This window comes from Sapajus apella, unplaced genomic scaffold, assembly GCF_009761245.1.
Source record: "Sapajus apella isolate SASKATOON/1434 unplaced genomic scaffold, GSC_monkey_1.0 scaffold76, whole genome shotgun sequence".
Classification (NCBI taxonomy): Eukaryota; Metazoa; Chordata; class Mammalia; order Primates; family Cebidae; genus Sapajus; species Sapajus apella.
Window position 1 is genome coordinate 8,003,746 of NW_022437016.1, and position 13,612 is coordinate 8,017,357.

The 13,612-nt window shown below is 40.9% G+C and overlaps 1 protein-coding gene across 1 annotated transcript in view; it reads left to right on the forward strand.

The window, feature by feature from the left end:
• LOC116532471 (olfactory receptor 1L3-like) overlaps window positions 1–275 on the forward strand; it is a 27,780-nt gene extending 27,505 nt beyond the window's left edge. The window contains 1 exon segment of the mRNA XM_032251639.1: window positions 1–275. This exon segment is cut by the window's left edge and continues 18 nt beyond it. Within this exon segment, the coding sequence (XP_032107530.1) occupies window positions 1–187 (187 nt within the window). The 3' untranslated portion in view covers window positions 188–275.
• Window positions 276–13,612: the final 13,337 nt, after the last annotated feature.

Consider the following 13,612-nt stretch of genomic DNA (forward strand, 5'->3'; position numbering starts at 1 on the left):
CCTTTTCTATGGGAGTATTATTTATGTCTATTTTAGGCCCCTGTCCATGTACTCAGTGGTGAAGGACCGAGTAGCCACAGTTATGTACACGGTAGTGACACCCATGCTGAACCCTTTCATCTACAGCCTGAGGAACAAAGACATGAAGAGGGGTTTGAAGAAATTACGGGACAGAATTTACTCATAAAAGGAACAAAATGTTGGTGTGTCATAATTGAGAAATGATTTAAGAGATTATCAGGTTATTCTTCCTTAATATTTTCCATGTGGCACTCAAAAAGGTCATGAAAAGTGGTGTTGGATACCAGTAAGAGAACTGACCTGAGAGCAAAACACTTGGTTTCTATCAATGATCTTAACCAAATACATATTCAGTCTCAGACTAGGTACTGTTAGTAATACAGATTACAGGAAAAGGTTTCAGGTTTTGAAAGCTGAGTATTGCCTCCTCAATAGATTGGCAACCATATAGAAAAATAAATCTATCTCCATTAGATTGGCAACCGTATAGAAAAACAAAGCTATCTCCAGATAATTTGTCTATAAGCCTGAAAATGGCTAGCAGTCAAGAAGTTTAAATTCTATTCATTTTTCGTTTGGTTGGGGTGGGGGGGTTGGGTTTTTTTTTTTTTTTTTTTTTTTTTTTTAGAAACATACTCTTATTCTGTTTCTCAGGCTGGAGTACAGTGGTGTGATTATAGCTCACTGCAGCCTCAAAGTCCTGGGCTTAAGTGATTCTCCTGCCTTAGCCTCCCAAGTAGCTGGGACTACTGCAGGAACAAGGCACCACATTCAACTTTTTTTTTTTTTTGAGACAAGGTCATGTTATCTCACCCTGGTAGGTCTTGAACTCCTGGCCTAAGGGATCCTCTTGTCTTAGCCTCCCAAAGTGCTGGGATTACAGGGGTGAGCCACCACAATTTCTGAAACCTCTTAGCTTTAAGAAGAAACTACGTGGGTTTGATAGGTCATTGGGTAAGACTTCCTGAAAGAATGCCATCTTAAGGATAGACTGAATTTTGAAAGAGGAAGTTTCAAAAGATGAGGACATGGGCAAAGCATTTCAAATGGTGAAAACCGCCCAAGCATGCAGAGACAATAAGCACTGCAATGGGTTTGAGGGGCAATGAAAAGCCCCATGAGGCTTGATCAGTTTGAGAGAAAGGAGAATAAGGCTGGAAAGATAGAGGAATCTACAAAACACGTTTATTCTCCCCACCAACACTTAACTGTCATGACAGTTTGAATGCTCAGTTCCCAATTCCTTTTCCCTTCCCTCTTAATTCTTCCCTTCGCCACATATACAGCATCCTCACTAAGCTGTACTTTGTACCCTAGGGAAAGCTAGTGGATCAGCTATGAAAAGCTCAGTTGTGCTATGGAAAAAAACAACCTCAAAGTCTTAGGACCTTAAAACCAAAGGTTTATTTCTCATTCACATTGCATGTCCACCTTAGAAAAGTGTAAGTGTATTGCTTATTTTCAACACTCAGAAACCCAAGATTATGAGCAGTCACCATTGAAAACATTAATCATCACTCTTCCAGAAGCCGAGAAAGGCTCTTGAAAGTTTCACACTGGCAGTTAAAAACTCTCTGGCCCAGGAGTGGTCCTCACCACTTCTGACCATAACTTATTGTCCAAAACACATCTCATGACCCCACCCAAATATAAGGGAGCCAGGAGGCACAATCCAACTATGCGCCTGTAAGATAGAAAACGCCGTATTTGACAAACAGCGTTAATTACTACTATGGAACTATATTAACACACAAACACATCAGAGTCAATTAGTTGCTTCATCACTTCTCCCGGATTGTGTTATTGTCAATAACAATAATAATGTGAGACATACACACTTTCTGGAATATTTCTGCTTCAGTTATTTCATCAAGTTCCCACAACCATCAGCTTTTCTGGGTCACAAGCTTGTGTGGCAGGACCTGACATTGAATACAAGTTTTTGGCCTTAAAGATACAGCAAGAGGTGAATGGTGTCCAAGGAAATACAGGGACGCCTACATTCCAACATCAAGGTCCCTGCTAGTGCTTTCACTACGTGCTCCTAATTACAAGGGAGTAACCAGAAAGCCAGGAAAGAAACCCAAAGCAATAACCTTCATGTTTGTACAGCCATACCTGGTTTTCACCACTATCTCTCACTGATCGTTTGGTTTGTGGGATGCTGGCCTAGAAGATATGTGCCATCTCCACTTACTCAATTTATGTGCCATAGTTTTCTCATGCTCAACAAGTTCCATTAGCTATTTCAGAATGGTAGGAATACCTATATTAAATAAATATATTCATAAATTTTATGTATATTTTATATATATTAACTAAATAAATTCAGTATGCCACCATTAACTTATAAATCCACTTAAGTTCTTTAGTCCTGAGAACACTAAATTACTTTTTTATTTCTTTATTTTTATTGTAAGTTCCAGGACACATGTGCAAGACATGCAGGTTACACAGGTAAACATGAGCCATGGTGGCTTCCTGCACCTGTCAGCCCATCACCTAGATACTAAGCCCCACATGCATTAGCTATTTATCCTGATGTTCTCCCTCCCCACACCCAGGCAGGCCCCAGTCTGTGCTGTTCTCATTGTTCGGCTCCCACTTACAAGTGAGAACACACAGAGTTTGGTTTTCTGTTCCTGTGTTTGTTTGCTGAGGATAATGATTTCCAGCTCCATCCATATCCCTGCAAAGGACATGATCTTGTTCCTTTTTATAGCTTCATAGTATTCCATGGCGTATATGTACTACATTTGCTTTATCTAGTGTATCATTGACATTTGGGTTGATTATATGTCTTTGTTAGTGCTGAATGAACCTATGTGTGCATGTGTCTTTATAATAGAATGATTTATATTCCTTTGGGTATATACCCAGTAATGGGATTGCTGGGTCAAATGGTATTTCTGGTTCTAGGTCTTTGAGGAATTGCCACACTGTCTTCCACAATGGTTGAACTAATTGACACTCCCACCAATAGTGTAAAAGCGTTTCTATTTCTCTACAGTCTCACCAGCAACTGTTGTTTCTTAACTTTTTTAATAATCACCATTCTGTCATGAGATGATATCTCATTGTGGTTTTGATTTGCATTTCTCTAACGATCAGTGATGTTGAGCTTATTTTCATATGTTTGTTGGCTGCATAAATGTCTTCTTTTGAGACATGTCTGTTCATGCCCTTTGCCCACTTTTTAATGGGGTTGTTTATTTTTTTCTTGTAAATTTTTTTAAGTCCTTTGTAGAATATATGGCCAAAAGTACATTTCTCATTTGCTTTTCTTTTCCACTGAGGCTAGGACAGAGCTTAGAACATAGTTAGAACTTAATATATACTAAAATAAACTCTTCTAGGAATAATAGAGGGTAAGGATACAGAAGAGGTAGTCTCAGCTTTCTGAAAGTTGCATCCTAATGAGGTAACAGCATACACAGTCCCACACAGTGCTAAGAGAGCCTGCTGAATATGCATCAAAATATACAATATTAATAAGTTTGAAATATTACCCATATAGTCGATTTTGCAAATAGTCAAGGACTTTTAGAAATTATTCAGAAGGAAATCCTATTATAAATGCATCCATAATACAAAATCTCTCTCTCTGAAAAGTGAACCATCACATCTTTATCTAGCTTTCATCCAAAATATATACAGGATGCAATGGATGGGCCACATGAACGTGAAAATTGCAGGTAAGAAGTCACTGAAGGCTGAGTAGATATAAATGTTAATAAATTACCCTATTGTGCTTTATGCAACTGAGAATTTTCAAGTAGCATATTGGTGCCAGTTAAATTGTGATGCCATTTTGAGTTCAATTGCTCAGAATTTAAAGAAAAAGGAAATGATATTTTAAACATGGACATTATAAGCATTTTAAATTTGTGTTACGTATATTTTACTACATTTAAGAAGCCAAAATTTGTGTTTATCAGCTCTTCAAACAAGAAATAAGAAAGCCACTAAAGCATCTTTCAGGCTAATTAGTCAGATTGCAGTGTCTGTAGAGATGCACACAATAGCTGAGAGACAAAGCCTGTTGTAGTTGATGGTGCTAAATGCCTGCCGTGTAAACAGTCAGTAATATAAATCATGGCACTGCCATTTTCTAGTAGAGTATTGAATACAAGATTAGACTGTGTTAACATCCAAACTGCAGAACTGCACTTTTGCCTTAAAAAAGGAAGAATTGAGGGATAACACTGGGAGAAATGCCTGATGTAGGTGAGGGGGGGATGGGGGCAGCAAACCACCACGGCAGGTGTGTACCTATGCAGCAATCCTGCAAGTTCTACACATGTACCCCAGAACTTAAAGCATAATAATAAAAAAATGGAAGAATTGAACATACTACAACATGAATGAACCTTGAAGAGATTATGCAAAGTGAAACAAGCCAAACACAAAAGGACAAATATTGCATGATTCCACTTATGAGGTACCTAGAATAGTGAAATTCATAGAGACAGAAAGTAGAGCAGTGGTTGCCTGGGACTGGGAAGAGGGGGCACGGGAGAGTTATTGTTTAATGGATAGACAGTCTAAATAAGAGATAGGAAAAAGTTCTGGAGATGGATAGAGACGATGGTTGCACAATAATGTAAATGCACCTCTGAGTTCTCTTCTGGCTCTGAGACTATTTAGGTCTATACATGTCAGGTACTTACTGAACATCTATCATGTGCCAGCTTCCTAATACTTACATACACAAATTATTAAATCATGTTGTTAAAGAACAGAAGTCATTACAGCTCACATTTATCAGGGGCTCACTCTGTGCTACATAAATTATTCATAGATACAGATGCATATCATGATAATCCTCATAACTGCCAAGAGACATCTTTTTTAAAATTTATTTTTATTTTTTATTATACTTTAAGTTCTGGGGTACATGTGCAGATCATGCAGGTTTGTTACATAGGTATGCACGTGCCATGGAGGTTTGCTGCATCCATCCCCCTGTCATCTACATTAGGTATTTCTCCTAATGCTATCCCTCCCCAATTCCCCCACCCCCTGCTATCCCTCCCCTAGTCCCCCCACACCCCCAACAGGCCCAGGTGTGTGACGTTCCCCAAGAGATCCTTTTAATTCTTGTTTCATGAATAAGAAAACTAAGGCTTAAGTTAAGCAGCTTGCCCAATCACTGTACCAAATATTGGTAAGGCTTGGACTTGAACCCAGAACTGTCTAACCCCAGAGCCCTCAATCCTAACCACAAGGCTGAACTTAGTGGAGTTTGCAATTACAACAGGCAATTGAACTCAATGCTGTCTTACCCCACTTGAGCCCTGAGGTTCAAGGATCGCTCTCTATCTCTACCTATCTATCTATCTATCTATCTATCTATCTAATTGCACTTTAGGTTCTGCGGTACATGTGAAGAACACGCAGGATTGTTGCATAGGTACATACATGGCAATGTGGTTTGCTGCCTCCATCCCCATAACCTATATCTGGCATTTCTCCCCATGTTATCCCTCCCCAACTCCCTGCCCCCAACTGTCCCTCCCATAGTTCCCCCCAACAGACCCCAGTGTGTGATGTTCCCCTCCCTGTGTCCATGCATTCTCACTGTTCAACACCCACCTATGAGTGAGAACATGTGGTGTTTGATTTTCTGTTCTTGTGTCAGTTTGCTGAGAATGATGGTTTCCAGGTTCATCCATGTCCCTACAAAGGACACAAACTCATCGATTTTTATGGCTGCACAGTATACCATGGTGTATATGTGCCACATTTTTGGAGATCTTATAATACTGCTCAGTTGCCTCTCTGCTGTCATCATTGTGCTTCTCAATTTAAAAATTTTTGGACAAGGCCCTCAGGACTACCTGACCACACACATGCTCACCCACACACACGTACAACTCTCATGTCCCCCTGGCCTCTTGCTGTCTACTTCTCCATTTCTCCCTTTGTCACAACTCAAAAACAGCCTGCTTTGGAACCAAGGAGGATGCATAGAAATAATCATAGAAAATAGGGAGCTGATGACAAGCCAGTTTCTTGGCCCACATCAAAGGATTTTTGAGTAAGTGAAAAGTAAGGTCAAGAAAAGCCATTTGGCTTTGCTGAGTTCTTTGAAGCCATTCCCAGTGACCAGATTATGGGCAGGCTGGTCACATCAGGCCCTCAATGTATTAGTCACTGCTGCAAGAAAGATTCTACAAGGCAGGAAAGCCACTGAAGTCTCTATTCCTGCCCCTGTCTGCCCAGGAAATTCTATCTCCCCCTGCTCACGTTTGAGTGGCAATATCAACTATTCACACACATACACATACTCTTCCTCACTTTCCTTTACCTTACCCAGCTAAATCAAGTGCAATTTGTTAATTCTGAATACTATTATGTGTTATTTTGTTTTGTTTACATTCTGTTATTTGTATGACTAGTATTTATCTAGCACCAACTCATTCATAAAGCACTTTTCAGACATATTCATTTATCTGATGCCCACAATATTCTGATTGAAATGATATTGCACTTCTCCCATTTTTCCTTGAGAAAAGTAAATGAAGCACAGAGTTTCCAGGAAGAATAGCTAGAAGTCTCTAAACCAAGATTAGAATTCAAATCCTGGACTCCCCACTATTTCTCCTCATCCTAAGAATGATTCTGGTCATGCATCCACATACTCACATCGTTCAAGATGCTGACACCATTGTCATTTCTGCCTTTCTGTCAGCAAATATTTAATAGGCAGAGAGTTAGTGTACTGTAATGACTAACAGCAGGACTCTGAAGCCAAACTGCTTGAGTTGGCATTATAGCCACGCACTAATTGTAAATTTTAAGCAAGTTATTGGACACCTATGTAATAACTCTGTAACTCAGTCTCCTCATCCATTTATTGTGAGTTCTGATGTGTATTAAATCACCATACAGTGCCTAGCATATGGTAAACACTCTATGCATTCAGTATTTTCAGTATAACACCTGCTACAAGGATACAGTGGGGAACTGTGCATAGCATTGAAGAGCCAGCCAGGTCTGTGCCCTTACAGAACTAACATACTGGGTCTCTCATGTCAATCATGTCTCCTTTCACCCTTCCTAGTGGGTGACATCACCCAAGTCCAACATTTCAAGCATTTTAGGGAGGAAAAAATGCTTCAGGAACCTACGCAGCTACATCTTAGGAAAATGCCTAGAGAGTTGCAGACAATACGTTAATAAATTCTCTCCGTCAAGGCAAAGAATTTTATTTAAATGCTTTCGACATTTATTTAAAAATCATCAGTACTCAGGTGTCCTTGGGTGTGAACTTTTCTCACTCACCTTTCTTATACCCCTTTTTCACCTGCTATCCGGAGTCACTGACAGCCATCTGCAGGTCACTCCCTGCATTCTGCTCTGGAATGAATCTGCTCTGCCCTGGACAAGGTAGACACTAGGCACCTAAGTCCAGGAATGGAGTGGGCTCAGCATCAAGCCTGATAACCAGGGTCTGATCCTGGGTGTGAGGGCAGGTAATTGGTTTCTGATAGTATTCCATCGCAGCTGAATGTCTGCCTTGACAGAATTCTGAGCAGAGCCACAATTCCTTCCTGACAGAGATCCTGCTTTATTCTCTCTGGATCTTGCTCCTCTGTGCCCATTTTATGAACAAGAATTCAGGTCCTGAAGCTCAACACATTGCTATCCCATCCTCTCGGTGTTCTCTGCCAGCATACCTGAATCTTTTGCATAGTTCTCATGCTCCAACGACCACCTGTGACTCAACTTGACTCTAATCTACTGCCAAGACATGCACCCATGACTCCTGTTGTGACATTCCTAACGCCACGTACCTGCATGAAATTAAAGGCTTCTGCTGGGCTTGGTGTCTCACGCCTGCCTATAATCCCACCACTTTGGGAGGCTGAGGCAGGTAGATCACTTGAGGTCAGGAGTTTGAGACCAGCTTGTCCAACATGGCAAAACCCCATCTCTACTAAAAATACAAAAATCAGAGGGGTGTGGTGGTGGGTACCTGTAATCCCAGCTACTTGAGAGGCCGAGGCAGGAGAATCGCTTGAACCCGGGGAGCAGAGGTTGCAGTGAGCCAAGATTGTGACACTTCATTCCAACCTGGGTGAAAGAGTGAGACTCTGTCTCAAAAAAGAAAGAAAAAAAAGAAAAACAAATGAAAACCCTCGCTAAACCAGACGGATGTCTTTCCTCTGCCTAAAAATGGCTCTGCCCCACACCATACATCATATCTTGAAGGACCGTAGACTTTTCAGATCCAGGGAACTCCTGACTTGATTGTTACTCTAACTCCCAAACCCATTCCACAAACTTTCCCCAAACGGTTGACACTAAGAACATTATCTCTGTTTGAAAATACACAGTCACAGAAGACATAAGAAAAAAGAATAGGAAAGAATGAAGCACACCTATGAGATCTAGAAATAGCCTCACAAGGGCAAATCTAAGAATTTTTAGCCTTAAAGAAGAGGAAGAGATGATATTCTTAGTGCCAACTTTTTGGGTTGAATGTATAGTCTTCAGGAACAAGTTATTCTGATAACCACAGTTAGGAAATTAAAAAGAGAAATCCTTTTTGCCAAAACAGAACAGTCTAGGAGTGGAATTTCATACTTTCTCTTTATAGATAAAGGAAAGTTTAGAAAGTGAACTTTCTGCTTACACTGTAAATCAGTGACAGCCAAAATGGAAAGTCAGATCCACGTGATGCTAAAACATATACTCTTGTCAACTATGCCAGCTACCCATAGGAGTTATAGCAACGGAAGACTCCAAGCCAGGACACACACCTAACACTCCTTCACATTTTTTACTTGCAGGACAGCAATGCCAAGAGGAAACCAGAGCCACATGACTGAATTCCTCCTTCTGGGACCACTGATTCCAAACAACAGGTGTGGCTTTTTGTCAGCTTCCTGGCCATGTACCTGTCAATGTCACTGGCAACTTAGTCATCATTGTAACCACCTGGGGGGAGGCCCACCTCCTTACTCCCACGTACTTCTTCCTCTCCAACCTGTCCTTGCGGACATCTGCTTTACAAACGGCATTGTGTCCAGGATGCTGACAAACATGTTGAGCAGGACCAAGAAGATCCCCTTTGCCCAGTGCCTCACCCAGATGTATTTTTTGTGGCCTGTGAGATCACTGAGAGTTTATTCCTGGCTACCATGGCCATCGACCACTACGTAGCCATCTGTAATCCACCCCATTAAACCATAGCCATGAAACCCAGGCACTGTCTCCTGCTGGTAGCAACATGCTGGGCAGTGTCCCACTGTCACTTGTTCACCCACATGGTTCCCATGGCTTGCCTCTCCAGTGGGCCCAATGTCATCCACCACTATTCTCTTATTTTGAAATAGTATACATTTTGAATAACTATAGTCACCCTGCTGTCCCATAGGTCTCAAAACTTACTCCTCCTATTTTTATTTATTTTTATTTTTATTTATTTATTTATTTATTTATTTTTTTGAAGCAGAGTCTGGCTCTGTCATCCAGGCTGGAGTGTAGTGGCGCAATCTCAGCTCACTGCAACCTCCGCCTCCCAGGTTCAAGTGATTCTCCTGCCTCAGCCTCCCAAGTAACTGGGATTACAGGCATGTGTCGCCATGCCTGGCTAATTTTTGTATTATTAGTAGAGACAGGGTTTCACCATGTTGACCAGGCTAGTCTTCAACTCCTGACCTCAGGTGATCCGCCTGCCTTGGCCTTCCAAAGTGCTGGGATTACGGGCCTGAGCCACCATGCCTGGCCTTATTCCTCCTGTCTATCTGAAACTATGTACCCTTTCACCCACAACTCCCCCACTCCACAGGCCCTCGGAACCACCATTCTACTATGTCTGCTCTATGAGTTTGACATTTTTTGATTCCATAATATATGTGAGATCACATGGTGTTTGTCTTTCTGTGTCTGGCTTATTTGACTTAGCATAATAGCCTCCAGGTTCATCCACATGGTTGCAAGTGACAGAACTTCCTTCTTTTTGAAGGTTGAACATTCTACTATGTATACACCACATTTTCTTTACTATTCATCCTGTCAGTGAACACTCAGGTTGATTTCTTTTACATTGGCTGTTGACAGATGCTGAGCAATCATGGATATGTGTGAGTATCAAAGGGAGCTCAGGGCCTTTAAATTTACCATTTTTGCTGTCTGCAATAATTCTGTGACAGAAACCCACATATATTCACACTTCCTCACTCTCCAGGTTCAGGATTTTTTCAAATGATACTCACAACACTTGGCCTTTTCCTCCTAGGAACGAAGCTAGCCCATATGCCCCAGCCTGTCTCAGAACTAGGTGTGGCCATGTAACTGAGTTCTAGCCTAAAGAACATGGGTGGAAAGCATGCAGATTGCTTTCGGGCCTGGCCCGTCCAAGAGTCCTATCCACCATCATCTCACCTTAACCCAACCACAGGTTGAAGAGAGATGTCTCTCTGAGGAAGCAGAAAGGGCAAAGCCACAAGAAGGAGGGATTCTGAGACCCTGAATGACCACATGGAAATCTTTTTCACATTGGACTTTGAGTCAGCAAGAAATAAGCTTTTTTTAATTATTATTATTATTTTTAGAGACAGGGTCTCATTTTGTTGCCCAGGCTAGTCTCAAACTCCTGAGCTCAAACAATCCTCTAGCCTCAGCCTCCCAAAGTGCTGAGCTTAAGAAACAAACTTTTATTAGGTCCCATTTGTCTATTTTGGCTTTTGTTGCCAATGCTTTTGGTGTTTTGGTCATGAAGTCCTTGAACAGACACTTCACAAAAGAAGACATACATGAGGCCAACAAACATATGAAAAAATGCTCATCATCACTGGTCATCAGAGAAATGCAAATCAAAACTACATTGAGATACCATCTCACGCCAGTTAGAATGGCGATCATTAAAAAATCTGGAGACAACAGATGCTGGAGAGGATGTGGAGAAATAGGAACACTTTTACACTGTTGGTGGGAGTGTAAATTAGTTCAACCATTGTGGAAGACAGTGTGGCGATTCCTCAAGGACCTAGAAATAGAAATTCCATTTGACCCAGCAATCCCATTATTGGGTATATATTCAAATGATTACAAATCGTTCTACTATAAGGACAAGTGCACACGAATGTTCATTGCAGCACTGTTTACAATAGCAAAGACCTGAAACTAACCCAAATGCCCATCGACGATAGACTGGATAGGGAAAATGTGGCACATATACACCATGGAATATTATGCAGCTATCAAAAACGACGAGTTTGTGTCCTTTGTAGGGACATGGATGAACCTGGAAACCATCATTCTCAGCAAACTGACAGAAGAGCAGAAGAACCGCATGTTCTCACTCATAGGCGGGTGTTGAACAATGAGAACACATGGACACAGGGAGGGGAGCACTACACACTGGAGTCAGTTGGTTAGTTGTGGGGAAACAGGGGAGGGACAGTGGGGGGTGGGGAGCTGGGGAGAGATAGCAAGGGGAGAGATGCCAGATGTAGGTGACGGGGAGGAAGGCAGCAAATCACACTGCCACGTGTGTACCTATGCAACAATCTTGCATGTTCTTCACATGTACCCCAAAACCTAAAATGCAATAAAATAAATAAATGGGAAAAAAAAGAAAGAAATAAACTTTTATTGGCAAGAAGCTAGGGGTGTCTGTGGCCTCAGGAAGTACTAACAGGTGCTAGAGAATAGGAACAGGATCAAATCACGGAAAGCTGTAATTGGCGAACTACAGAGTTTGGATTATTTTCAATAGATACAGCAAGCCTAACTCTTCAACTTTACCTCTGGTCATGCCATCATATTCACTGTAAGCTTGAGTCACATATGGCTACTTACACAAAGGTAGCATGCCTGCCCACAAGACAGTTCCTCTGTCTTAATTGTTCTTCCCCCATGACTCCCTGGCCATCTTTTACTGACATTTTCAAGAATCAGCTCAAGTATCCTTTCAACTCTAAATGCTTTTCTCAACCTATTCTTAACTCCCTAGCTGCACCCAAACATGAACATAATGTTCATTTTTCTGTTTTGCCAAAGCTCCTACATATGCCTGTTTTATACAATTGGTCACTCTATGTTATAACTGGGTGATTACATGTTTCTCTCCCCCTCTGGATGTAAGAATAAGGACTCGTTGTGATTGGCTGATTTCTAGCATCTAACATAGTGTTGAATCCATGAATGAATCGAGGGTTTTAATCAAAGGAGCAACATAATTAACAGCAAAAAGGTTTTCAGCATATTTTTGCGTTTTCTCATTCTAAGACTCTGATTGATAACAATGTCTTCATTACATCAGATATGGTAGGAAACCCCTTAGGCTTCTCTGCTATTTCTGGGCATAATCTATTTCCTTTACCTTAAGTCTTAAAACACTTTACAAATATAATTATTCTTTTGGTAGCATAGCAACAAGAACTTGTTCCAGTTTGGAATTAATTTTTGAGTTCTTCACAAAAATTTAAAGACATTCTATGCCTGGTACATTTTTTTTTTTCAAATTTTACCATCTGCTATTTATTTGTTCATAACAATACCAGTATGAATTTTCTTTTTGTTGTTGTTGTTTTTTGTTCTTTCATCAATTTTTTTTTATTATTATACTTTAAGCTCTGGGGTACATGTGCAGATCTTGCAGGATTGTTACATAGGAGTATACATGCCATGGTGGTTTGCTGCCTCCACCCCCTCCCCCCATCACCTACATTAGGTATTTCTCCTAATGTTATCCCTCCCCAATCTCCCCACCCCCTACTATCCCTCCCCTAATACCCCACCCCCAACAGAGCCCAGTATGTGATGTTCCCCTCCCTGTGTCCATGTGTTCTCATTGTTCAACACCCATTTATGAGTGAGAACATGAGAACATGTGGTGTTGGTTCTATTATAAAGACGCATGCACAGGTATGTTCATTGCAGCACTGTTTACAATAGCAAAGACTTGGAACCAACCCAAATGCTCATCAATGATAGACTGAATAAAGAAAATGTGGCGGCAACCAACAGAATGGGGAAAAAATTTTGCAATCTACCCATCTGACAAAGGGCTAATATCCAGAATCTACAAAGAACTAAAACAGATTTACAAGAAAAAAACAAGCCCATTTAAAAGTGGGCGAAAGATATGAACAGACACTTTACAAAAGAAGACATACATGAGGCCAACAAACATATGAAAAAATGCTCATCATCACTGGTCATCAGAGAAATGCAAATCAAAACTACATTGAGATACCATCTCATGCCAGTTAGAATGGCGATCATTAAAAAATCTGGAGACAACAGATGCTGGAGAGGATATGGAGAAATAGGAACACTTTTACACTGTTGGTGGGAGTGTAAATTAGTTCAACCACTGTGGAAGACAGTGTGGCGATTCCTCAAGGACCTAGAAATAGAAATTCCATTTGACCCAGCAATCCCATTACTGGGTATATATCCAAAGGATTATAAATCATTCTATTATAAGGACACATGCACACGAATGTTCATTGCAGCACTGTTTACAATAGCAAAGACCTGGAAGCAACCCAAATGCCCATCAATGATAGACTGGACAGGGAAAATGTGGCACACATACACCATGGAATACTATGCAGCCATAAAAAAACAA